General features: G+C 57.2%; 1 protein-coding gene across 50 annotated transcripts in view; it reads right to left on the reverse strand.

The window, feature by feature from the left end:
• Positions 1-1,472: 1,472 nt before the first annotated feature.
• PPP6R2 (protein phosphatase 6 regulatory subunit 2) overlaps positions 1,473-24,983 on the reverse strand; it is a 98,037-nt gene continuing 74,526 nt past the window's right edge. For 11 of the 50 annotated variants that reach the window (XM_077949192.1, XM_077949190.1, XM_028827540.2 and 8 more), the window contains 16 exons: positions 23,312-23,438; positions 21,884-22,036; positions 13,855-14,064; positions 12,864-12,928; positions 11,761-11,876; positions 9,909-9,994; positions 9,284-9,364; positions 8,789-8,886; positions 8,557-8,614; positions 8,122-8,246; positions 7,649-7,812; positions 6,336-6,492; positions 6,144-6,232; positions 5,172-5,373; positions 2,385-2,636; positions 1,473-2,305 (listed from right to left, as the gene is read on the reverse strand). In XM_077949192.1, the coding sequence (XP_077805318.1) occupies positions 2,257-2,305; positions 2,385-2,636; positions 5,172-5,373; positions 6,144-6,232; positions 6,336-6,492; positions 7,649-7,812; positions 8,122-8,246; positions 8,557-8,614; positions 8,789-8,886; positions 9,284-9,364; positions 9,909-9,994; positions 11,761-11,876; positions 12,864-12,928; positions 13,855-14,064; positions 21,884-22,036; positions 23,312-23,438 (2,032 nt within the window). In that variant the 3' untranslated portion in view covers positions 1,473-2,256. Of the gene's footprint in view, positions 2,306-2,384; positions 2,637-5,171; positions 5,374-6,143; positions 6,233-6,335; positions 6,496-7,648; positions 7,813-8,121; positions 8,247-8,556; positions 8,615-8,788; positions 8,887-9,283; positions 9,365-9,908; positions 9,995-11,760; positions 11,877-12,863; positions 12,929-13,854; positions 14,065-21,883; positions 22,037-23,311; positions 23,439-24,983 lie in introns of all 50 variants that reach the window. The other 39 variants (XM_077949187.1, XM_077949185.1, XM_077949157.1 and 36 more) reach the window with 7 other exon arrangements.

Here is a 24,983-nt window from a genome sequence, read left to right on the forward strand (position 1 = left end):
GGAGGCTTCACTGGGACCTTGCTTGATTCCCCCCAGGCCTCAGGGCTGGTCTAGGGGCCGGCACAGCTGGAGAGGAAGCTGCCATCCCTCCCCAGGGGGTGCAGAAGCTGGCATCACGGAGGCTTGGGGGGTGAAAGGGTGGGTGGTCATTTGCCCTCAGGAGGCTGTTGCAAGTCCAGAGGACACTTGAGGTGGACGGCAGCTTCTGGTTAGACCCTCTGAGCTGAAGGGATGGAGGCCAGACCCAGGAGAGGGTACAGCAGGCGCCCAGGGGAATGCGGGTCGACCACATCTGGCCCTCTTCAGGCAGCAGGCGGCACCTGGCAGAGTGAGGGGGCAGTGCCCGTGGGGGATAGACCCTGTTCTTGGGAATTCTGGGGTCTCAGAGGGCCCCGGTCCTTCCCTTTTTGGTGTCACTGTGGCCCCTCACTGCTCTTCCCATTCAAACCTGAGTCCCACCCGGCCCAGGGCTTCGCCTGCTGAGCTGCTGTGTCCTTGCCTGTGGCGAGGCCTGGCCAGGGGTGTGGGAGCAGAAGGTGGGGAGGGGTGTAGGTGCTGCCAAGGCCCAGAGAACATCTGAGAGTGGTACCTGGTGACCTGGCCAGAGGGGTGGTGGGGGACAGGGAGAGGCCCCAGCGAGAGGCCCTTCTCAGGTGGGAGGTGAGCAGGTGGGGGTGAGGGGAGGGTTCTGGTGATCACTGCAGAGGTGGGGCCTGGTGCTGGCAGGTGGGGGGGGCCAAGACCCTCCCCTGGGGGGACGTTGAAGCCAAGGACAGCGTTGGACCCTGTCAGGCCCAGCATGATGCCACCACCTCCCCCACCAAACAGGTGGTGCTGGGACACCGGGGGGGCGGGGGAGACGTGGTCGGGCTCACTTGAGCCACTGAAACCAGCCAGGTCTTCCCTCAGGCCAGGCAGATGGAGCCTGACCAAAGTTCCTGGCACCTGGGAAACCCACAGGTCAGAGTAAGGGGAGAAGGGACCCTGCCCTCCCTATTCCACGTTTGTGGGGGGAGAGAACAAATGCCAGGCACAGGGCAGGGGGTGAGAACAAGGCAGTGTGTGTAGCTGGGGCGGAGCCGGCTCTGGGGAGCTGAGCAGGTCCTCGCCAACCGTGGTGGAAGCAGACCCTTGAGTCATTTTTCAGACGAGCCCCCGGGCAGGGGTTCCCACTCAGTGAGGCCAAGGTGGGGCCCAGGCTTCCGGGAGGGGGAGGGGGAGCTGGCACAAAAGCAAGGCCTGGGGTTGGTGTGTTTGAGCGTCAGGTGAAGTGGCCCCCCCCATCCCCCAAACAGGAAAAAGCTCAGTATTTGCTCAGAGATAGAGACCTGCTGTTGTGACGTGGCCTGTTCCACCTCCACCCATTACACGGGGATGATCCTGGGGGATGGGGGGCCACAAGAGACGCAGGAGGAGACACTCCCACCCTGGCCGGACTGGGGCTTTGGGGCCAGAAGGTTCACAATACGCGGTTTGTCCGAACGTCACGGCTTTTATTGGGAGTTGGGGGTTTTGGGTGCCCTGTCAGGTGATCAGAACATTAAAAATGGACTCAACGTAAAATAATCTTCTGGACCCTTCTAGGACATGGCCATGACCAGTAGTGCTAGAAACCAGTCTTCAAGCCCCCAGTGCCAAGCCATGGCCCCCACTTGCACACCTGTGGTCTCCCCTGCCAGGCCCAGAGGGCCTTGTGATTTTAAGGCAGTCAAATCTCACAGCCTGGTTCAGTGCCAGCTCCAAGGGCTACTGGGCAGCTGCAAGGCTCTGAGGCCCTTATGCATTCCTGTGAGTCGGGTGTCCCCAACCCAGGCCCTTGACTCTGCCCTGAGCTTGCAGCTGGATACAAAGTGCAAAAAAGCTTGGCTCCTTCTGTATTCTTTTTTAAAAAAGTCTCTAAAAACAGCCTCCAAGTCCATGCCCTTCCTGGCCCATCAGGTCCTGGTGGCATCTCAGGGTCCTGCCCCCACCCCCACCCCGGCTCCTGCAGGCAGACCTTATTGCTGTGCTCCGGGCCTGGGGGCGGCTGAGGTGCCCCTCTGTCCTCCAGCAGGGCACGAGTGACCTGAGAGGCCCACTCAGGCAGAAGAGACGCAAGCTGGGCCGTCCAACTGGTTTCAACTGCCAGCTTTACCAATGCAGCATTTATTTTAAAATTAAATTAAATTAAAAAAAAAAAAGATTGCATCACCAGGTAGTTTTCTCGATTAAGGATGCAGCCTGACCAGGGCGGGCCGTGGCCGGGCGGCAGCAGCATCACACTGGGCCATTTAAGGCAGCTCCTTCCGGCGGGGCATCTCTCTTCCTGCAGGAATGGGGGGGTTGGAGCCGTGCGGGCTGCGGGCCCTGTCCGCACCCCCTACCCCCACATTCAACCTGCTCACCCGTCCTTTGTCACTGTCCCCAGGGTGGCCACCATGGCTGGGGCTGTTGTGACTGCCATGATGGGCCCTAGGGGGACTGCCACGGCCACTGCAGAAGAGACTGCTGGGCTGGGTATGGCGGGGCCAGCCTTGCTCAGTGCTGTGGTGATGGCCACAGCAGCCTCGGGGGGCGGAGCCATGGCTGGGGCAGCGGTCACTTCCTTTGGCGCGGGGCAGGCAGGGTCTAACAGCCGGCTGTTGGCACACACGGCCCTGTGTGGCAGACACGGGTTCCGGTTACGGGCACCCCCACCCTCAGTGCCACTCCACCTCATGCCAAAGGACCAGCTGGACAAAAAGGTCCAGGTGGCCTGGAGCACCATCTTTGGCCCCTCCCACTCCTGCCCTCTGTGGGGTGGGCCAGGTTGTGCCCAGCTAGGCAGCTCTGCGGCCCCGAGTTCCAAGTACTGGGACAAGTTGCCTGTCCACGGATGACCTCAAACCTCCTTCCAGGCAGCGCTCAGATCCTGTGCTGAGCCTTACACTGGGCAGTGTGGGGAAACCGCCGGCGGGATGGGAGGGGAAAGAGGATCCTGCTGGGCATCTAAGGGGCTTGCTCTGGAGGGAGTCAGGCACCCCAAGGCCCAGCCTGGCCACGAGCAGCAGATGAGCCCTCTGGCCTCCTGCACGGCGAGGACACTGAGTGTCTGACCCAGCGAGGGGCGCTCAGGCCGGGCGGGGGTGCAAGGAGCTCACCTGCAGGCTGGGCCGCCAGGACAGTGCAGGCACAGCTCTAAGTGTCAAGTTTTATGCAGACAGCCCCGTGGAAAAAAGCAACTTACTTTGCACAATGATATTCCCCACTTTTCAGAACAAAGCTTTTTACGGGTTGTTTAGGAAAAGTGTGTAAAGGTTTGTTTTGGTTGACAGTCTCTGACGCCCAGGCCGGAGTGCAGTGGTGCGATCTCGGCTCACTGGTTCAAGCGATTCTCCTGCCTCAGCCTTCCGAGTAGCTGGGACTACAGGCGCCCGCCACCACGCCCGGCTAATTTTTGTATTTTTAGTAGAGACGGGTTTCACCATATTGGCCAGACTGGTCTGGAACTCCTGACCTCGTGATCCACCTGCCCCGGCCTCCTAAAGTGCTGGGATTACAGGCGTGAGCTACTGTGCCTGGCTGGGTAAAGACTGTTAAGAATTTCAGTGACTAGGCTGAGTGCGGTCACTGCTCAGCGCAACAGCGCAAGACTCCATCTCAAAAACAAAAACACAAACAAGTAATTATTTTCACTGACTAAACTTTTAAGAAGGAATGAAGCCCACGCAGGAACTCTGTATGACTTTCAACCTGAGGGGCTCTGGCCTGGGCTTCCCAGTGACTTTGGCATCGGGACATCCACTGCTGTGGCGTTGGCCCCGTTTCCCGTGCTGTGCCCCCCACTTGCTGCAGATGCCCTGAGGACAGGGTGGCCAAACAAGGGGAGAAGCTGTGAGCACAGACGGGGCCTGCCGGTCAACAGGGCGGGGAGACCAGCCCGGCGCTGAGCTTGCAGCTTGGCTGGGGGAGATGCCTGGAGCCCCAGTACCACACAGACCTTCCAGGACTGCTGGGGGTCAGCGAGCAGGACCCTCTGAGGTGTCAGACCTGCTCCACATGTGAGGGGAGGGCAGCACAGGGGAGACGCATGCAGGCTGAGGCCCTTCACAACCACGGAGCCAGGAGGGACTGGGATGTACCACCAGGCGACAGGCACCTCGTCCCCTCCTAGAGGAATCCAGTCCAAGGACTTCCCCACTGTTGCCTGGACCTACTGGGAGCTCAGGCCCCAGGGCCTTTGCACAGCTGTACCCTTGCCGGGTGCACCCTCGTCCCCCCGTCAAGCCCAGTCCTACCCTCCCCCTTAGGTTTACCTGGCCCTGGCATCTACCCCATCTGTCCTGCCCTCCTGCTAATCTCCCACCCCCTGACCCCAGAGGCCAGAGAGGTATCTGTTCACTGAAGAATGCCAGGGACCTTCTTCCTGTGGAGGGATGGATGGGGTTCAGCTTGCTGGAGGGGCCGGCCAGACGCCAGCCTCCTCACAGGGAGTGCCTCCCTCTCCACTCTCTCCCCAGGAATGGCTCTTGGGGGCTCAAGGGAGCCTGGGCCTCTGCCCACCTGCAAGCTGCCTCCAACTCTCAGGGTCTGGACCCCCCAAATGCAGTCCTGAGGCCCCCGCCCCCATTCTACTGTCCTGCTTCTGAGGCGTCTGGGAATCACAGGCCTCCCGTGGAAGGGGAGCAGCGGGCGAGGTCTGTGTGAGCTCCACAGATGCCCGCTCGCCTGCCGGACTTAAATTCTGTGCCCCTCCCTGACCACCAGGGTACCCAGATCCCAGGCGGCTCAGCCAGGCCCAGAGCCCCAAGAGCTGGGCTGTTCTCTCCAACCGGGATCTGGGGTAGGGGCTGCTCCCCCACGTCCCTGGAGGACTGTCTGGGACACCCAGGCCCTGTCTTCTTGTCTTAACCACTCACAACGGAGAACACAGATGTTCTGTCCAAGAAACGAGCCCCACCCTCCTCCCATCTGGCTCCACTTAATGTGCAGCATCACCCTGAGCATCACCCCCCGAGCCAGCCTCTGAGGGTCACAGGCACCACCACCCCGAGCCAGCCTCTGAGGGCCACAGGGCCATGGGGGAAGCAGTGTGGGGAAGACCTCTGGCCTGGCCTCGGCCTGCTCTGCGGGGAGCTGAGACCTGGAGACGGCCTGGAAGCCGCACCCTTTGCACTTGGGCAGGCCCGCCCCGCTCCCCACGCCCCACACACCTGCCGACAGCCTCCTCTGTCCTGGCCCCTGTGGGCCGCGGGGGGGCCTCCCGGCCAGGACTCCTGCTCACGGCATCCACGGCACTCGCTGCCTTCTGGTAGTCCTCGCTGTCGGAGCCCCCAGAGGAGCTGCTGTCAGAGGCCAGCAGGGGGGCCTTCCTGGTGACACATACGTTCCAGGCACATGGAGAAGCTGGGCTGACTGCAAAGGAGGAGGCCTGTGCTGTCCAGTGAGGCAGGAGGGGCCACAGGGCACGGCCACCCTGGCCATAGGGCCCCCATACATGTGGCCTCTCACATGCACCTGTTGCCTGCACACGTGTGCCTGTGTGAGAGCCGCATGATGAGGCAGACACGCTCACGCACCTGCCATGGGGTCTCCACACAAGCAACCCTGTTGCCTCCCCCATGATACAGGGCAACACGCCTTGGTCTCACAGGAAGACACAGGCTCAGGGAGGGGCCCGCTCCGCCTCATATGGTCCTGCCACAGCTCCTTCAAGCACCTGGGACACCAGTGTTGGCAGCCAGCTGTCACTCTCCTGGAGCTCTCAGCCTTATCTGGGGCAGCTTCTGAGCCTGACTAGGGGGCTGGGGGCCAGGGGCTCTGATCAGGCCCCAGAACGGCTTCCTGCCAGCACCCCACCCACATACATCTCAATACTGGGGTCCCGGGGCTGCTCGCCGGAACCTGGGGTGCAGGCCTGGGCTGTGCCACCTACTCAGACCGGACTCAGGGCCAGCCCGATGGCCTTGCTGCCTCCCCCTGGGGGCCTCCCCATCTGCACGTGGCTGCTCCAGTCCCACTGCTGTATCAAACCCCAACGTCACCAGAGGCCCAGCAGCATGCGGGGCCCTGGCCACCACCTCCCACTGCCCCCAAGGAGGGCGGCCAGCTGGCCTCAGGCCTTAAACTGGGCAAGGCTGGGCCTCTGCAGGAGCCTGGGTGCTGCCTGCACTACTCCTACTCACAGGCTTTCTCAGGGCCTTGGCTCCGGCTGCCCTCAGCCCGGCTGCGTTCTGTGTCCACTGGAGAGCTGCACCTGGGCCCTGACTCGGAGCTGCAGGCAAGCACGAGGACAGGGTCAGTCCCGGGGGACGGGCGCCTCCTGACCCTGACGGGCACTTCCTGGCACGGCCCCCTCCTGCCAGCGCATTTGTTACCAGCAGAAGGGCTGGAAGTCGGTGAACTTGGCCCAGCCTTTCTCCTCTGGAGCTGAGGTGCCAGCTGCCCACACGCTGGCACCCACGTCCCTCACCACTCCTGGGGCTGTGGGTGTCGAGTTCACTGGCTCATCAAACACTGCCGTCCACATGGCGCCTGCTGGGGGAGACACGGGTCAGGTGTGGGCAGGCCTGCCTAGGGTGCTGCAGGCAAAGGGAAGGCAGCACCCCCACCCCAGGGGCCCCACAGAGGTTGACAGGAACATGGAGCTGATCCAGGAGGGAGGGCTGGGCAGTGCGCATCAGCCCCTCAGAGAGCAACGGGGCAGCTTGAGGGTCCTGACAAGCTGCCAACACCCATGGGGCATGTGACCCGAGGCTCAGGGAGGCGCCTGAGGGGCCCCAGGCCTCCAGCAGGGCTGAACTGACCGTGGAGGTGACACCACTGCCCTGCCCTAGCCAGGAACGCAACCGACAGAGACGGCAGCTCACCGAGCACCACTGGCCCCTCCCTGGCCTCGAGGATGGGGTGCCTCCCTCCTATCTGGGATGTTCGTGCTTCCCCAGGATGTCACCCTTGCTCCGTCAGCCTCAGCTAAGAGCTCAGCACCTCCTAACAGAGATTCCTGTCCCCCCGCAAAGTCCTGAGTGCCGCACAGATTCCTGTCCCCCCCGCCCACAGTCCTGAGTGCCGCACAGATTCCGGTCCCCCCTGCCCACAGTCCTGAGTGCCGCACAGATTCCTGTCCCCCCCGCCCACAGTCCTGAGTGCCGCACAGATTCCTGTCCCCCCCGCCCACAGTCCTGAGTGCCGCACAGATTCCTGTCCCCCCCGCCCACAGTCCTGAGTGCCGCACAGATTCCGGTCCCCCCCGCCCACAGTCCTGAGTGCCTCAGTGCTGCCTCCAGGGCAGGGGTAAGGAGAGGGGTCTTATCAGCCATGCGGCCTGTGAGGTGGACCAGCTCCTGCCACAGACGTAGGCTGTGAGGGTGGCGGCCGGCCTGAGCTGCTGTGCTGGGGAGGGCGTCAGGCCCGTGCCCAATTTTGTGGGGGCCGGGTGGACGATGAAGACTAGGTGGACACCACCCACCAGCCTTGGCAACGTGGCTGAGTGACCACAATCAAGAGGCAGGGCCAGGAGACCACCTTGTGCCGGGCACAGGGCAGCACAGACCCCTACTCAGGATGGCTGGGAAAGAGCTGGGGATGCAGGCTCCGGGCCACAGTGAGCCCCAAATGAAGCTTCCACAACACCCAGGCCAGGGTACCATGTCCTGTCCCCAACACCCACAGCCCCGGCCCCCAGCGCCACCTTCTGAGTCACCCTCCACAGTGGGGGCTTCCTTCTTCCCAGGGGCCAGGGGGGCACCTGCCCCAGGTGCATCTCCGTGTGCTTCTGAGCTCGCCTTCCCGTCCTGGCCTCCGCGCTCTGGGCCATTCTTTGAGCAGCTGTCTGAAGCATGGGGGGCTCCAAACCTGGGGGAGACTCAGAGTCAGATGCCTGGTGGCCCAGGATGGACGCCTAACGTTGAGGGTTAGTGACGGCCCCAAGCTCGGGGCTGAGAGTGAGCACAGATCATCTCGAGAGAGGAGCAGGAGTGGCTCTAGGCCTCAGCTCCGGGCTCCTCAGGGTCACCCGCTGCGTTGGGCCCCAGAACTTGCAGGACAGGTGAGCCTGCTCTGCGAGTCAGAGTTAACAAGCAGCAGGGCGTCGGGGCGTCTGACAGGTGTTCTGGTGGCTGCACCTCCTCGGCAGAGGCTCTGGGGGATGGGCGGGCCCCGCACCTGGCTCTGGCCATCACCCGGGTGGCACAGCGAGTGTCACTGTCCTCCCAGATGTCCTCGTCCTCATCGTCATCAAAGGGCTGGATGCGGTCGCTGCAGCAGGCCTCAAACAGAGCTGCGCTGGGCTGCCGAGTAAAACGCCAAGGTCAGTTTCCAGAGGGTCTGGGGGAGACAGGAGGTGCTCTCCCCAAAGGGCTCCCAGAGGGGCTTAGTTCAGGATGTGGGAGCCCCGGGCTGGAGGGCAGGATGGGGAGGGGCAAGGAAAGCGACTGTTCCGAGCTCCACAGAGGGGCCTCCACCAGCCCCACCACACAGGCCCACGGCAGACCGAGCCATGGGCGCGGCCTGAGCTGCCTGGGAAAAGGGTGCCCGCACGCCACACAGCCCCGCACGCCACACAGCCCCGCACAGTGCCACACAGCCCCGCTGGCTCACACTGTCCTCGTCAGCGTCGATGTTGAAGTTAATCTCTGCAATCCTGTCAAACGGGGCACTGCAAGAGCAAGGAGGGTGGTCTCAGCGCTCCTGCCCCCTCACTGCTCATCTGGGGCCGCAGTTCTTCTCCCCTGGTGCTCACTAGGGACATCAGGCCGCACTCCTGGCAAGGCCTCAGGGAGCTGCCCCCGTGGGACCCCAGCATCAAGGACGGGCGTCCAAGCAGACTCACTTGATGTTGTCGTCCTGGTCTGCAAACTCCTCATCATTGAAGCCAAACTGATCCACGAAGCTGGCTGCCATCTGCTGGATCTGGTAGTCAGAGAAGGCCTGGGAGGGAGGGAGGCAGGGACACCAGTCATGGAGCAGCCTCAGGCCTGGAGGCTGTTCTTTGGAACCACAGGCTCTCTAGTTGTTCAGGAGCTTCTCCTCCAGCAAAAGCCGGCAGTAAACTCTGACCGTTCAGGGCTCACGATTCTACCGAAACTCAGGCTGCGCGCCCGCTGCGGTCACATCTGAGATACGCCCCATATTCTGACTTTGGAGTCCATCTGCTGTGTTCTCAGCGCTCTCATCAAGGTGGAGTGACTTTGGGGTTCTCCCCTCAGACCCACCCCGCCCCATACGTGCTCGGAGACGAGCCCCCTCTCCCCTTTGCTAGTGAGATGCCATCAGACTCGTCTGGAGGACCAAGCGCAGCGCACACAGGTGCCGGCCACGCCCTCACCTGCTGAAGGGACAGCTCGTTAGGGAAAGCACCCTCAATGTCCTCGTCCTCACTCGAGGAGTGAAGGTGGTGAGTGCTCACCTAAAACACAGGCCAGATGGGGTGGGCGTGTGAGCCAGCCCAGCGCCCCAGATCCCACCCAGCCCAGCGCCCAGGACCCTGCCCAGCCCAGGGCTCCCAGACCCCGCCCAGCACGTCACTCGTCAGATCTCTGGGCCCCAGAGGCCGTGTTGTGTAAGGTGCCCAGGTGAGGCCAAGGCCCCGTGACAGCCCAACCTCCATGTGCAGGGGGCAGGTTGTGGGTCTCAGGCAAAAGGAGCCCTCTGCCAATAAGCTACAGCTCCTGGAGTGGGAGGGAAGGGAACTGAGGCCAACACCGGCTCTGCACAGAGGTCCTCAGAGACCCAGCCCTGGTGTGGCACAGGACAGGGTCTCTGTTATGGACACCAGCCCAGAGGACACACTGCACACTTGCGGGCTACGCAGGGGCGCCGCGTGCAACAGGAGCAGGCAGGTGTGCGGCCCTTGTGCCTCCCTTGGCCTCTGCCTCAGGGCAAAGGCAGGAGCGTCGGACGGCGTCCCAGCACCGTGCACATGCCGAGGGGGCAGCCTCGAGCCTCCTCACCAGGTCCACAGTGTTCCTGCGGTTCGTCTCCGTCAGTGTCTCCTCCACGAAGCTCTCCCAGCGGCCACGGCAATCCGCAGGGAGCCCTGCAAGGGAAGTGCTGCCTGGTGAGCCCTGGGAGACCCCGTGCAGATGGCGCAAGGCACCCAGGAGCTACAGCAGGTGCATCGTGGGTCCAGGAGGATGGGGCGCTGCTACCGCGGTCAGTCCGTCTGAGGGCCTGAAGCACGGGCTTTGCTGGATGGGAAGGAGGCAGCACAGCCGCGTGTCTGGAGGGACCTGGGGCCACACTGAGATTGAGGTGCAGCAACTGTGGGCAGGGTGGTGGGTACATCTGCTCCTACCGAGACCCCAATGGGCATCCGAGTTCCAAGTCTGTTGGTGCGGAAGCCCACGGTGAGGAACTCCCAGAAATGAGAAGCCGCGGAACAGAATCTAAGAAAGCAGCCAGCCTCCTCCTCCCGGCCCCACGCCGGCCTCCTCCTCCCCGCCCCACGCCGGCCTCCTCCTCCCGGCCCCACGCCGGCCTCCTCCTCCCCGCCCCACGCCGGCCTCCTCCTCCCGGCCCCACGCCGGCCTCCTCCTCCCCGCCCCACGCCGGCCTCCTCCTCCCGGCCCCACGCCGGCCTCCTCCTCCCGGCCTCACAGGCCCAAACTCAGCAGCAGCCCACAGGCCGAGGCACGTGTCCTGTCTGTTTTTCCGGGGAGGTCAGAGCCCTGGAAGGACTCACATCTGGAGATCGTGTGGGATGACCCAAGGGCTTCCTGCTTGCCCCTCGCCTCCCTAAACTGCCTCTGCCCCGGGGAGCCGTCCCTGGCCTCGACCTCTACCCATGTGCTTTGCCCTCCAGGATGTGGGGAAGCTCCTCCTGCCCTTTTATTATTTATGACGGCAGCCGGTGGGCCTGACCTCGCCAGGGCCTAATGGAGCCCAACCCAGGAGACCCCTCACTATGGTCCTGGGGTGCAGGGAGGACTATCCAGAGCTTCTTCACCTTACACAGGTATAGGGAGGAGGGGCCACAGCTGGGCCCGCCTCTGCCACACATGTGCTGTGCCTGTGCCCATCTAACCCACTGTGTTTTTTTTTTTTTTTTTTTTTTTTTTTGAGACGGAGTCTCGCTTTGTCGCCCAGGCTGGAGTGCAGTGGCCGGATCTCAGCTCACTGCAAGCTCCGCCTCCCGGGTTTACGCCATTCTCCTGCCTCAGCCTCCCGAGTAGCTGGGACTACAGGCGCCCACCACCTCGCCCGGCTAGTTTTTTGTATTTTTAGTAGAGACGGGGTTTCACCATATTAGCCAGGATGGTCTCGATCTCCTGACCTCGTGATCCGCCCGTCTCGGCCTCCCAAAGTGCTGGGATTACAGGCTTGAGCCACCGCGCCCGGCCCCCACTGTGTTCTTAAGAAACAGGCTGCTACCTGCTCCCCTGAGACTTGTGCTAGGAAGTCTCACACCTGAGTGAGAATGAGACTCTCCAATCACCTGAGTGCAGAGCACACGGCCAGGACAGCCCAGCCAGGCAGGGCTCCATCAGATGCAAGGAGCCTGGCAGTGCTAATGGCTTCTGAGCACCAGCTCCGGAGTCACCAACTGCCCCGGCAGGACTGTCTCTTGTGCCACATGCTGACGCCTGGCAGGGTCTCCACAGTCCGCCCAACAGAACTGACACATGAGACCCAGGCCCCCCGAGGAGATATCTGATGTGTGAAGTGAGAGCACAGAGGTGGCGGCGGGGTCTCTCACTGTCAGTGCAGTCAGCACCTGCTGACGGGCAGAGGGCAGCCTCAGGCGGCAGCTCCTTTGGGGCCCCGGTGCCCATGACCAGCAGGATGACCGGCTTGGGGGCTCACCTCGGATGACCTCGCTGATGTGCGTCTGCACAGGGCCCCGCTCCAGGTTCTGTACCACCGCGTTGGCGATCCGCGTGAGGTGGCCCATGTTCCCACGTCTCATGCCACCCGCTGCCCTGAAAGCAACAGGCACCATCAGGGCGGCCTCCTAGTCCTGACCTTGCCAGACCCACGACCCAGAGAACCAAGTGGCAGAGGCCTCCAGGTTCACTTCCAGAGCAAGTGCCTGGCCTCTGCCCAGCGCTCGCGCCCCTGGCCCTGCCTCCAGGACACTTCTGTTTGAGCAGCACCTGCCACATGCAGAGGCTCACCCCAACCTCACCACCAAAAGTGCCCGAGACAGACGAGGAGACAGACACTGCTCTCACCCCATTTTACAGACAGGGAAATGGAAGCAGAAAGGCCGTGGCATGGCCTAAGCCCCGCTGGTGGCAGCAGTGGCACAGGAGGTGAGCGCACCCTGTCAGCTACAAAGCTCAGGCTCAGCACCCTGCAGGGAGGGGCAGGCAGGACCTCCATGCTGTGCAGCCCAGCTCAGCCTCTGCTTCCCCACAGCTGCACTCAGACCCCTCCCAGCTTCCGTGAGTCCCTCCTCACATCGCCCAGAGCCAGAAAGCTCCCAGCAGGACAACCAATGGGTGGAGATGGCTCTGGGCCCAGGACAATAAGCAAGACATGTGTTCTGACCAGAGGGAGCACCCATTAAGCAGCAGACACGGAAAGACCAAAATAATGTGTCCCCGTGTGTGAATGCTGACGGAGGGCCTGAGTTCTTGGGGAAGATCAGGAATGGACAGGGGACCCGCAAGAGTTTGGCAAAGCCTAGGCAAACCAGGTTGGGCGGGGGCCAGAGCAGGTGCCTGGTGGGGACGGCACCGCTTCCTGTCAGCTCCCCGTGTCCCCTCCCCAAGTAGTATTTGCAGCTGTCCACCCAGTAGGAGGGCCCCTTGCACGGCAGCCCCAGAGTGTGGGGCCGCATCGCACACCCGACACTCCGCCCGATCCTGCAGTCCTGCACGCAGTGCCGCCAGGGCTTGAGTGAGGTGCGTCTCTGCATCCCTGACTGGCCAGGCTGGGTCCCTCCATGTCCGAGTGGCTCTTACTGTGTGTGGTCATTGGCTTCCCAGGCCTCCAGGATCCTCTGCACCAGGCAGCACTTCTGGAACAGCTGGTGGGTGGGGTGGGGGGCAGAGTGAGTCAGGGTCTGAAGGAGGCATGCACCCCTCCACCCATCCCTGGACTGGGCAGGGCTGGCTGGCGGACACCACGTCTGTGTGGACTTTGCAGGCCCTTAACTGCTGCACACGCACAGCCTCAGCCTCCGTGGTCCTCACCAAACACCAGAGGAGGGTGCTATTCAGCAGCTCATACTGCTGAGCGCCCTGAAGATGAAGCCTGAGAAAAGGACCCTCTCCCTTCTCCTCTGACTCCTGGAATTGCCCCCTGACCCTTGCCTTCCCCTGGGCCTTCTCCCCGTCTCTCAATTGCCCCCGACTTCGGTCACTCTCCTACCCTCTTCCTCCGTGTCCAGAGGGAACAATAGGGCTGTTTGTCCTCAGCACTTTCTCTCACCTCCAGGCCCTGACACAGATCACTTCTTGTACCTGAGATGTTTTTCCTGGGCTCCACCTCACACTACGATATACCCGTGGCCCTGCTATCTGGGTGACGGTCCCTGGTTGGCCTGCAGATCCCTCAACACCCTCTCCCCACCATGCGGTTCCCATCACTGACACTGCTGGCCCCAGGGCATTTATTCCTCATCACTGACACTGCTGCCTCCTGGGCATTTATTCTCTGGGCCTCCAGCTGGAGGCCAGACTGGACTCATCTTATCCATTGCTAACCCCTGCCAGGCCTGCACACAGAAGGCACCAGTGCCCTGCTGAAAGCAGGTGGCAATGAGACCTGCAAGCCCCACTCAAACCCAAAGCCCACTGTCTCCGAGCCTCTGACCGACACCTGGGGACCCTTTTCCAAGCCCTGCCCCCGTGTCAGCTGCACAGCAAGGTCCGGCACACGTCAGCGCTGACGTGGACGCGGTCTGAGTGGGGCGCAGCTGGCGCTGATAAGCTGGATGCTGCTTGGACTCACGTGGGTCACCATTGTGTTGTCAGGGAGGCTGGCAGGAGGCTGGGGGGTCTCCAGGCTCCGGTTCCCGTTCTCATGCAGAGGCTCCGCCCTGCTCTCAGACCCGCTGGCTTCTGTCCTATCCTCGCGGGCAGCGTGGGAGAGAATAGCGGCTATGCAGAGTTCCACTTGGAAGTGCAGAAAGTTATTCCAGGTGTACTTAAAGAACAAGTCCTGGGTAAAGAGGACAGAAGACAGTTCTTAGGTCGGTTTTCTCCTGCCAGCTACACCACAAAGGGGAGGGAAACCCTTCCTAAAGGTGGCGTCCTAACTCCTCACGAGTAGTCTCTGGGCAGCCAGGAAGGAGTTTTAGGCGTTTTCCTGAGGCTCATCTCTCTGTTAAGGAGCTTCTTCAAATTCAAATAGCCACGGGCACTTCCGTCTCCTGCCTGTGGTAGCCACGGGCACGTCTGTCTCCTGCCTGTGGGTGTCCATCGGCCTCTGCTCCGATCTGAGTCATCACCTTCTTTCTACTTTCTGCGGGTTTATTCTTTTTTTTTTTTTTTTTGAGACGGAGTCTTGCTCTATTCCCAGGCTGGAGTGCAGTGGCGCGATCTCGGCTCACTGCAACCCCTGCCTCCTGGGTTCAAGTGATTCTCCTGCCTCAGCCTCCCGAGTAGCTGGGATTACAGGTGCCCGCCACCATGTCCAGCTAATTTTTCTATTTTTAGTAGAGACAGGGTTTTGCCATGTTGGTCAGGCTGGTCTTGAACTTCCAACCTCAGGTGATTTGCCCGCCTCAGCCTCCCAAAGTGCTGGGATGACAGGCGTGAGCTTCTTTTGTCCTTAAGTTGGAAGCTTAACTCATTAATTTGCAGCCTTTCTTCTTTTCCAGTCTGTCTTTAAAGGCTACATTTCCCCGTATACAATCAACTTTAACTACATTCTACACATTTTGCTGAGTAGTATTTTTATTCTTCTTCAGTTCTAAGTATGTGAAAAGTTCCTTTATGATTCTGCCTTTCTTGTGAGTTACCGGAAGTGTGTTAGACTCTCGAGCACATGAGGATTCCACCCAGGATGGGCAGGCGTGTGCACATCGTCCACCACACAAACATGAGACTGGGAGGGGCATATCCAGACACCCCTTAAGGGAGCCCAGACCTAAGCAGCATGGGCTGAAGCCCAGAGGAGGCTCCGGCCACCTAGGCACTCCCCTGGGGACAGAGGTGGCAGAGCGAGGACAGCTGCTGTCTCTCACCTCCCATGTAGCCCCTTCCAGACGAGGACAGAGAGGGGGACATAGGTCTGACCCACTCACCCCCCACTGTTGCCTCTTACATTCCAGGGGCCACGGCAGCCTGTGTCCCAGACCCTCTTCCGCCTCCATGGAGGAGGAGGAGGACTGTGTGGGGAGGGGAATGGGGGGAGGTATATATTCCACACCAGGATTCGAGCTTGAGCCCCTGGTTCCACACAGTGGGGTTGGAGCTAGAGAAAGGCGGGAGGCTCATTTGCTTCATGTTCTTCTCCACAGGAACACGCTCCTAAATCTCAGCTTCACCTTCTCTGCCCACGTGACCTTGAGCAACTCTGGAGAAGGCTTGACTGTGTTACCTCATCTATAACATGGGGTCAGACCTACCTCTCAAGAAAGAAAAGCCCAGACAAGATGACTTTGCTGGGAAGTTCTACCGAACATTTATTTTGCTGCCGCTTGTTTTTCATGTCCTGGCGATGAGTTCTACCACACGTTTAAAGAAGAACTAACACCAATCCTTCTCAAACTCTTCAAACACACTGAAGAGGAGAGAACATTTTCTAATTCATTCTGTGAGGACAGCATTACCCCGATGCCAAAGCCAGACAAGGACACTACAAGAAAAGAAAACTACAAACCAATATTCCGTATGAACATGGATGCAAAATACCAGCAAACCAAACTTAGCATCTTATCAAAATAATTACAGGCCGGGCGCGGTGGCTCAAGCCTGTAATCCCAGCACTTCGGGAGGCCGAGACGGGCGGATCACGAGATCAGGAGATCGAGACCAGCCTGGCCAATATGGTGAAACCCCGTCTCTACTAAAAAATACAAAAAACTAGCCGGGCGAGGTGGCGGGCGCCTGTAGTCCCAGCTACTCCGGAGGCTGAGGCAGGAGAACGGTGTAAACCTGGGAGGCGGAGCTTGCAGTGAGCCGAGATCCGGCCACTGCTCTCCAGCCTGGGCGACAATGAGACTCCGTCTCAAAAACAAAACAAAACAAAACAAAACAAACAAACAAACAAAAAATTATATACCAGGATAAAGTGGGATTTGCTCCTCAAATGCAAAGATGGATCCACATATGAATATCAATCGATATACGACATTAACAGGGTAAAGGACAGAAGCCAAATGATACCTCAACTCATACAAACAAAATCTGATAAAATTCCACATACGGCCGGGTGCGGTGGCTCACGCCTGTAATCCCAGCACTTTGGGAAGCTGAGGAGGGTGGATCACCTGAGGTGAGGAGTTCAAGACCAGCCTGGCCAACGTGGTGACACCCGTCTTTACTGAAAATACAAAAATTAGCCGGGCGTGGTGGTGGGCACCTGTAATCTCAGCTACTCAGGAGGCTGAAGCAGGAGAATCGCTTGAGCCCAGGAGGCAGAGGCTGCAGTGAGCCGAGATCACGCCACCACACTCCAGCCTGGGCAACAGGAGTGAAACTTTGTCTCAAAAAAAAAAAAAAAAAATCAACGTACTTTCTTGATCAAACACTCAAACTAGAAATAGAAGGAAACATCTTCAGTATGATAAAGGAATAGAAGGAACCATCTTCAGTATGATAAAGGAATAGAAGGAACCATCTTCAGTATGATAAAGGAATAGAAGGAACTATCTTCAGTATGATAAAGGCACCTATGAGAAGCTCACAGCTGACAACACATTCAATACTGAAGGACTGAAAACTTCTCTAAGATCAGGAGCAAGGCAAGGATGCCCCCTCTCACCACTTCTATTCAATCTTCTCTTAGAAGTCTTAGCCAGAGCAATTAGGCAAGAAATAGAAAGAAAAGGCATCCAAATGGTAAAGGCAGAAGTAAAATTATCTTTGTTCCCAAATGACATGATTTTTTTTAGCAAGGGTTTTGCTCTGTTGTCCTGGCTGAAGTGCACACAGTGGCGTGATCTTGGCTCTGCAGCCCTGACCTCCCAGACTCAAGCGATCCTCCCTCTTCAGTCTCCTGAATAGCTGGGACTACAGATCTGTGCCACCACACCTGCCTAATTTTTATTCCCATTTATTCTGTAGAGACAAGGTCTCACTATGTTGCCCAGGCTGGTCTTAAACTCCTGGGTTCAAGCAATCCTCCCATCTAGGCCTCCCAAAGTGCTGGGATTACAGACGTGAGCCACCACACCCGGCCTGATATGATCTTACACACAGAAAATTCTAAATATTCCACATAAATTGCTAAAGATAATAAACAAATTCAGCAAAGTTCTAGGATACAAAATTGACACACAAAAAAGCAGTTGCATTTCCATACACTAGCACTGAATAATCCAAAAAGGAAGGTAAGAAAACAATTTTATATATGATAGCATCCAAAAGAATGAAGTCAAGGAGATAAAAGATTCGTATACTGCAAACTACAAAACACTGCTACAAGAATTTAAAGACCTAGGCCGGACACGGTAGCTCATGCCTGTAATCCCAGCACTTTGGGAGGCTGAGGCAGGTGGATCACAAGGTCAGGAGATCAAGACCATCCTGGCTAACACGGTGAAACCCCATCTCTACTAAAAATACAAAAAATTAGCCGGGCGTGGTGGGGGGCGCCTGTAGTCCCAGCTACTCGGGAGGCTGAGGCAAGAGCCTTGTTTGAACCCAGGAGGCGGAGGTTGCGATGAGTCGAGATTGCACCACTGCACTCCAGTCTGGGCAACAGAGTGAGATTCTGTCTCAAAAATATAAATAAATAAATAGGAAGACATCTGTGTTCATGGATTGAAGACTTAATATTGTTAAGAAGACAGTATTACCCAAAGTGATCTATGAATTCAATGCAATCCCTCCCAAAATCTCAACAGTATTTTTGCAAAAATCGAAAAACCCATCCCCAAATTCATACAGAATCTCAAGGGACGACTTTGAATAGCCAAAACAATCTTGAAAAAGAACAAAGTTGGAAAACTCACACTTATGACTTACTACAAAGCTACAGTCACCAAAACAGTGGGGCACTGGCATAAGGACAGACATATAAAACAACAAAATAGAACAGAGAGTCCAGAAAGAAACCACTGCACACACGGCCAGCTGGTTTTTTTTTGTTTGTTTTTTTGAGACGGAGTCTCGCTCTGTTGCCCAGGCTGGATGGAATGCAGTGGCGCGATCTCAGCTCACTGCAAGCTCCACCTCCCGGGTTCATGCCATTCTCCCGCCTCAGCCTCCCGAGTAGCTGGGACTACAGGCGCCCATCACCACGTCTGGCTACTTTTTTTGTATTTTTAGTAGAGATGAGGTTTCATGGTAAACTACCATGTTACAGGATGGTTTCGATCGCCCGACCTCATGATCCACCTGCCTCAGCCTCCCAAAGTACTGGGATTACAGGCGTGAGCCACCGCGCCCGGCCAGCCAGCTGGTTTTTTAACAATTAGGCCAAGACCATTCATGCGAGAAAGGACAGTGTTTCTTTTTTTTTGAAACGGAAACTTACTCTGTCACCCAGGCTGGAGTGCAGTGGCATGATCTCAGTTCACCACAACCTCCACTTCCCAAGTTCAAGCAATTCTCATGACTCAGCCTCACGAGTAGCTGGGATTACAGGCGTCGGCCACCAGGCCCGGCTAATTTTTGAATTTTTAGTAGAGATGGGTTTTCACCATGTTAGCCAGGATGGTCTCAAACTCCTGACCTCAGGTGATCTGCCTGCCTTGGCCTCCCAAAGTGCTGAGATTATAGGCGTGAGCCACCGTGCCTGGCCTAGGACCATCTTCAACAAGTGCTGGGAAAACTCGATAACCCCATGTAAAAGAATGAAGCTGGACCCTTATCTTATACCAGATACAAAAATTAATTCAAAATGGATCAAAGACCTAAACATCAGAGAGAAAACATAAAACTTTTCGAAGGAAGCACAGAAGAAAAGTTTCATGATACTGATTTGGAAATGACTTTTTTGGATATGACACCGAAATCACAGGCAACAAAGAAAAAAAAGAAAATTGCATTTCACCAAAATTTAAAACTTGTGTGTCAAAGGAGTAAAGGCAGGGGGCTGGTGGCTCACGCCTATTAATTCCAGCACTCTGTAAGTCAGGAGTTCAAAAACAGCCTGATCAACACAGTGAGGCCCCCATCTCCACAAAAAATATATAAATTAGCTGGATGTGGTGACGCACACCTGCAGTTCTAGCTACGCAGGAGGCTGAGGTGGGAGGATCACTTGAACCCAAGAGTTCAGGGTTACAGGGAGCTACGATCACTGTACCGCAAGACCCTATGTCTAAAAAATTTTTTTTATGTAAAAAGATAACCCAAAGAAAATATTTGGGTATATCTGATAAAGGATTAATATCCAGGATATGTAAAGAACTTCTAAAACAAACAAACAAACAAAAAAAAACAACTCAATTCAAAAATGGTCAAAGGAAGGTTGAATAGACATTTCTCCAACAAAGCTATTCACATGGCCAACGAGCAGAAGATGTTCAACATCACTCATCACACGGAGACACCGTTCCACATGCACATCAGATGACGAGCATCAGCCACACGGAGACACCGCTCCACACGCACCACACGGAGACACCGCTCCACACGCACCACACGGAGACACCGCTCCACACGCACATCAGATGACGAGCATCAGCCACACGGACACACCATTCCTTTTTTTTTTTTTGAGACGGAGTCTCGCTCTGTCACCCAGGCTGGAGTGCAGTGGCCGGATCTCAGCTCACTGCAAGCTCCGCCTCCCGGGTTCACGCCATTCTCCTGCCTCAGCCTCCCGAGTAGCTGGGACTACAGGCGCCTGCCACCTCGCCCGGCTAAGTTTTTGTATTTTTAGTAGAGACGGGGTTTCACTGTGTTAGCCAGGATGGTCTCGATCTCCTGACCTCGTGATCTGCCCGTCTCGGCCTCCCAAAGTGCTGGGATTACAGGCTTGAGCCACCGTGCCCGGCCCGGACACACCATTTCACATCCACATCAGATGACCATCATGAGAAGGAAGACAAGTGTCGGCGGGATGAGGGTGAGGATGTGGAGAAAGGGGAGCCTTTGCTGACAGGAGGATAAAATGGTGCAGCCACTGTGGAAAGGTCTGGCCTCAAAAATTAACCATGGAACTGTCACATGACCTGGCCTCGTAGGTATTTATCCAAAAGAACTGAAAGGAAGGACTCAAACACGTATTTGCACACCCACATACACAGCAGCCTTATTCTCAACAGCCAAGGCTGGAAGCAACCCAGCTGTCCACCGATGGATGCACGGACAGAACGTGGGCCCCACACAGTAATTATTCAACCTTAAAAACGAAGGAAATTTGGACATACACTACAGTACTGAATGAGCTTTGGGCACATAATGCTAAGTGAAATCAGTCAGTCACAAAAAGAGAATACTTGACGATTCCACTCATAAACTGTACCTAGAATAGTCAAGTCAGAGACAAAGAGAAAGGTGCTTTGCCAGAGGCTGTGGAGAGGGAGAATGAATGGGGAGTTAGTGTTTAACAGAGAGAGAGTTTCTGTTTGGAAAAATGAAAAACTTCTAGATATGGATAATGGCAATGGCTGTACAAGATGGTGAATGCACTGAGTTACACACCTTAAAATAATTAAAACAGCCAAGTTCATGTTATGATATTTTACCACAGTAAATATAAAAGACAGGAAGAAAGTGGAAGAGAGAATTATTTTAAAGAGGGAGAAGGGACCGGGCACAGTGGCTCACGCCTGTAATCCCAGCACTTTGGGAGGCCGAGGCGGGTGGATCATGAGGTCAGGAGTTTGAGACCATCCTGGCTAACATGGTGAAACCCTGTCTCTACCAAAAATACAAAAAAAATTAGCTGGGCGTGGTGGCGCGTGCCTGTAATCCCAGCTAGTCGGGAGGCTGAGGCAGGAAAATCGCTTGAACCCAGGAGGCAGAGATTGCAGTGAGCCAAGGTCGCGCCACTGCACTCCAGCCTGGCGGTAGAGCAAGACTGTGTCAAAAAAAAAAAAGAAGAGGGAAAAGGAAAATAGGTCTTTTGTAATTGCTTCCCTGAAGCAGCCTGGGATCTCACAGCCAAAGCAGTGCCCCAGAACTTCTACATGCTGACAGAACTTCTGAGCCAGACAGCACTTCCAGCCCAGTTCTGAGACCGGCTCATCCTGGGACTAAGATTGCAGGGAGATTCCAGCAGAGCACCAGAGCCAGGCAGAAGAGGGGAGGCTGTGTCTGCCAACAGGACCCACTAGGGCAGTGCCCCTCGCCCTCAGGGGAGCAGCCCTGTGCTCTCTGCAGAGGAGCCTGCTGCCCACAGCCAGGGCTGCTCACTGGCACTGCCCACCAGCACCGCCTGCCCTTTCCTCTCCCCAGACACCTGGAGCATCATGCAGGCCGTCTGCAGGATGGAGAAGCACTGCCCGCTGGCTTTGACAAAAACTGCCAGGTTGACCTTCTATTGTGGAAGACGGAAGCTTCTCTTTTAGCACATTTTATACTTAATAACCACCATGTAAGTTCTACGTTGTTCAGTCAGAACATGACAAAGGAGGTAGACATGTCACTCCATTCCGTCAAACAGGGCTAGAAATCCGCCTTCTGCTTTCAGGGCAATTCTGCAGTAGACTTGTCACTTCCCGTGAGCCTGCAGCTGAGACACGCCTCACTGTTGCTCTGTGCCCCACCAGAGACCTGTGGTCCAGCCTTGGGACTGGCACCTCCCCTTGGCAGAGCTTTGTCCAAATGCTGGGGCCCCACTCTGCGGCTCCCGACAAGTCCACAGGCCAGGCCCGGCACGCTCACAGACACGCAGCGGGGCTGAGGGGCCCACTTACCAGCAGTAAGTCCATGGTGTTGAGCCGGCAGAGCTCCTGGTTGATGCTGGGTGTGTTTGTGTGCAGCAGTGCTGCCATGAGGCGGGCGCCATGCAGACGGGCATTCCCCAGGGGCTCCTCCAGCACACCAATGGTGGTCAGGATCGCTTTCTTCTGCAAACACAGAAGGTACCACCCAGTTAGGCCCTGTGAGCAATGAGGCCACTGCTGGAGTCTCTGGGCTCATGCCGGGACCCCGCCCAGGGCGGTGAGGTGCATGGCGGGGGTCCACGCCGGGACCCCGCCCAGGGCGGTGAGGTGCATGGCGGGGGTCCACGCCGGGACCCCGCCCAGGGCGGTGAGGTGCATGGCGGGGGTCCACGCCGGGACCCCGCCCAGGGCGGTGAGGTGCATGGCGGGGGTCCACGCCGGGACCCCGCCCAGGGCGGTGAGGTGCATGGCGGGGGTTCCTCAGGGAGGGCTGTCTGCCAGAAGAAATGAAGGGATCAGTGGGGTGAAGAGGCTGCTGCTCCCCTCAGGGCCTCAGAAGAGTGCTCCCAGGATGGCTCACGGGCACTCCAGTCTGAGCCTGTGGGGCCAGAGAGCCGTGCACCTCAGCGGGTGAGATGTCCAAGATGGGGCCAGCAGCACCAGTCTGAGGTCAGAGCCCTTGGCATGATGCCTCGCTGAGGATGCCCAGTGGGGCTGCCTCTGCGGACACAACCTCAGAACACCAAGTTAACAAGTGTCCCATGAACACACTTTGGGGAGACGGACGGAAATGCCTCCTCAGATGGGCCGCAGGTCTTTTCTGATCCCCTACACTCAGCATAATGCATCTGCCTTCTCTTCACTGAAGGCTCCAGGCTGACAAAACAGAATCCCAGCCCCCACAGGGCTCGCTAGGGGGGCAGGTGGATCTTACCAAGGTGGCGAGTGAGAGGAACTGAGCTGTAGGTCAGGAGGGCGCTACGCAGCGCGGGGTGGGGGGCGTTGTGTCTGGGGAGGGTGAGACGGGATGGGCAGTCGCCTGGCTGGCAGTCTGAGCCGGGAGGAGCCTTTGTGTGCTTCACCCTCCTCAACATGACCCACGCACTGCCCAGTGCTGCTGAGCGGGGCAAGGGGCCTCCCCTGCCACCCCCGGTCCCCTCTCTCAGGAGCCCAGCATCCCTTAGCTAGGTGCCCCCAACTTGGAGGCCAGGCCTGTGGTGACCTCCAGGTCAGCTGCGGAGGCAGAGAAGAGCACTTGCAGATCTGGGAGAGCAGTCCTGAAAATGTGTTTTGGCACCTACCCGGTGCTTCTCAAGTGGGGGGGTGGGAACGGCTGTCTTAGAACACATTCACTCCACACTCTGCTTCCTATGGGACAGGCTGTGGGTTCTCCTCCCTGCAAATCAACCTCCCCTGCGAGGCCTCCAAAGGCACTCAGCAGTCGCCACGGCCATTTACCTTGGGGGGGTTGAGCAGGAGCTGGTGGAAGTCCTTCAGCCGAGGCTCGATGCCGTGTAGTACACTGCTGCTGACAGTGTATGACCTTTCCAGTCCCTGAGAAAAGGAGTCCACCAAGCCCTCTGTCCTGTGGATGAGGAAAGCAGATGGAGACCGGGGACACCAGGGCCCTGTCCAACCTCACCAGCAACTCAGTGCATCCTCTTCTTCCAGAAAGAACCCTCTTTAACTTCCCAAAAATAAATCCTAGAGGAGTGCAGCTACCCAAGGTCTCCACACGTGATCTGGTGACTGGTACAGATAGAAGAGAAAGGCACTAAAGACCTTCAGGAAGATGATTGCTTGTGACATCCGAGAACATGGAGAAAGGGCAAGTGACACAGGACTCACTGCCCCCAGCACCGGTGGGGTGCTGCTCTGTCCTCCTGCTTTGAAAACCTTCACTGCTACCCCTGTATCTTTCACACTGTTCCTGTGTGGACCTTCTTTTTTTTACTTTTAGCCGGAGTCTCACTTGGTCACCCAGGCTGGAGTGCAATGATGCGATCTCAGTTCACTGCAACCTCCACCTCTTGGGTTCAAGTGATTCTCCTGCCTCAGCCTCCCGAGTAGCTGGGACTACAGGCATGGACCACCACAGGCATGGACCACCACACCCGGATAATTTTTGTATTTTTAGTAGAGACAGGATTTCGCCATGTTGGCCAGGCTGGTCTCAAATCACCTGACCTCAGGTGATCGCCCGCCTTGCCTCCCAAAGTGCTGGGATTACAAGTGTGAGCCACCATGCCTAGCCCCTGTGGTGTTTTCAAGCAAGTCTGAGATATTTATTTAAACACTCTTTCCAGTTGTAAAAATAATACATAATCATATATTTTTTAAAGTAATAAGCAAAAGAATTTCAAAAATCAGAGAGCGAGGTGCAGTGGCTCACACCTATAATCCCAGCACTTTGCAAGGGACAGGCGGGAGGATGGCTTGAGCTCAGGACTCTGAGGCCGCACTGAGATACGGTCGTGGCACCGCACTCCCACCTGGGGGACAGAGCAAGACACCGTCTGAAAATCAGCAGCAGCAGCAGCACAAGAATCAAAGAGAAACAGCTGGCTTCTCTCTGTTTTCCTGATTTTTACACAGTCCCCTCCATCACATGTAGGGTTGAGCCTGGGCCTCAGAAGTGGCTCAGCTTTCCTGGATTTATGAAGATTAAAATATCAATATTCCACTTGCCTAACTAGAGAAAAACGACAACATTTTAACACTATTTTTGGTTAATAAACAAATAAGTATTAGGTAGTACAAGAGAGACAGAGACAGTCCTAACAACCTCACTACCAAGGTTAAGTCAATTTCTTGTCATTTTCTTATTGTTCCTTTTTCTTTCACTTTAAAAAAGCACAGGCTATCAGTGCTGGGGGCTGAATTACGTCCTCCCCAGAATGCGGAAATAAGGGAGCTACAGTCACCTTGGGAGAGTTAGACATCGTCGCGTGTGATGGAATGGAGACGACGGAAATGTCCTGGAGATATCAGGTTCCCGCTGGCATGTGGGGAACCTGAATCCACAGATGGGGTTCAAGGGCCAGGGGCAGGCCAGGAGGGGAAATGCCCAGAGAACACTGATACGGCCCTTTCGAGACATACACTATAGGATCTCCTGGGCATCTGGCAG

This window comes from Macaca mulatta, chromosome 10 (genome assembly GCF_049350105.2).
Source record: "Macaca mulatta isolate MMU2019108-1 chromosome 10, T2T-MMU8v2.0, whole genome shotgun sequence".
Classification (NCBI taxonomy): domain Eukaryota; kingdom Metazoa; phylum Chordata; class Mammalia; order Primates; family Cercopithecidae; genus Macaca; species Macaca mulatta.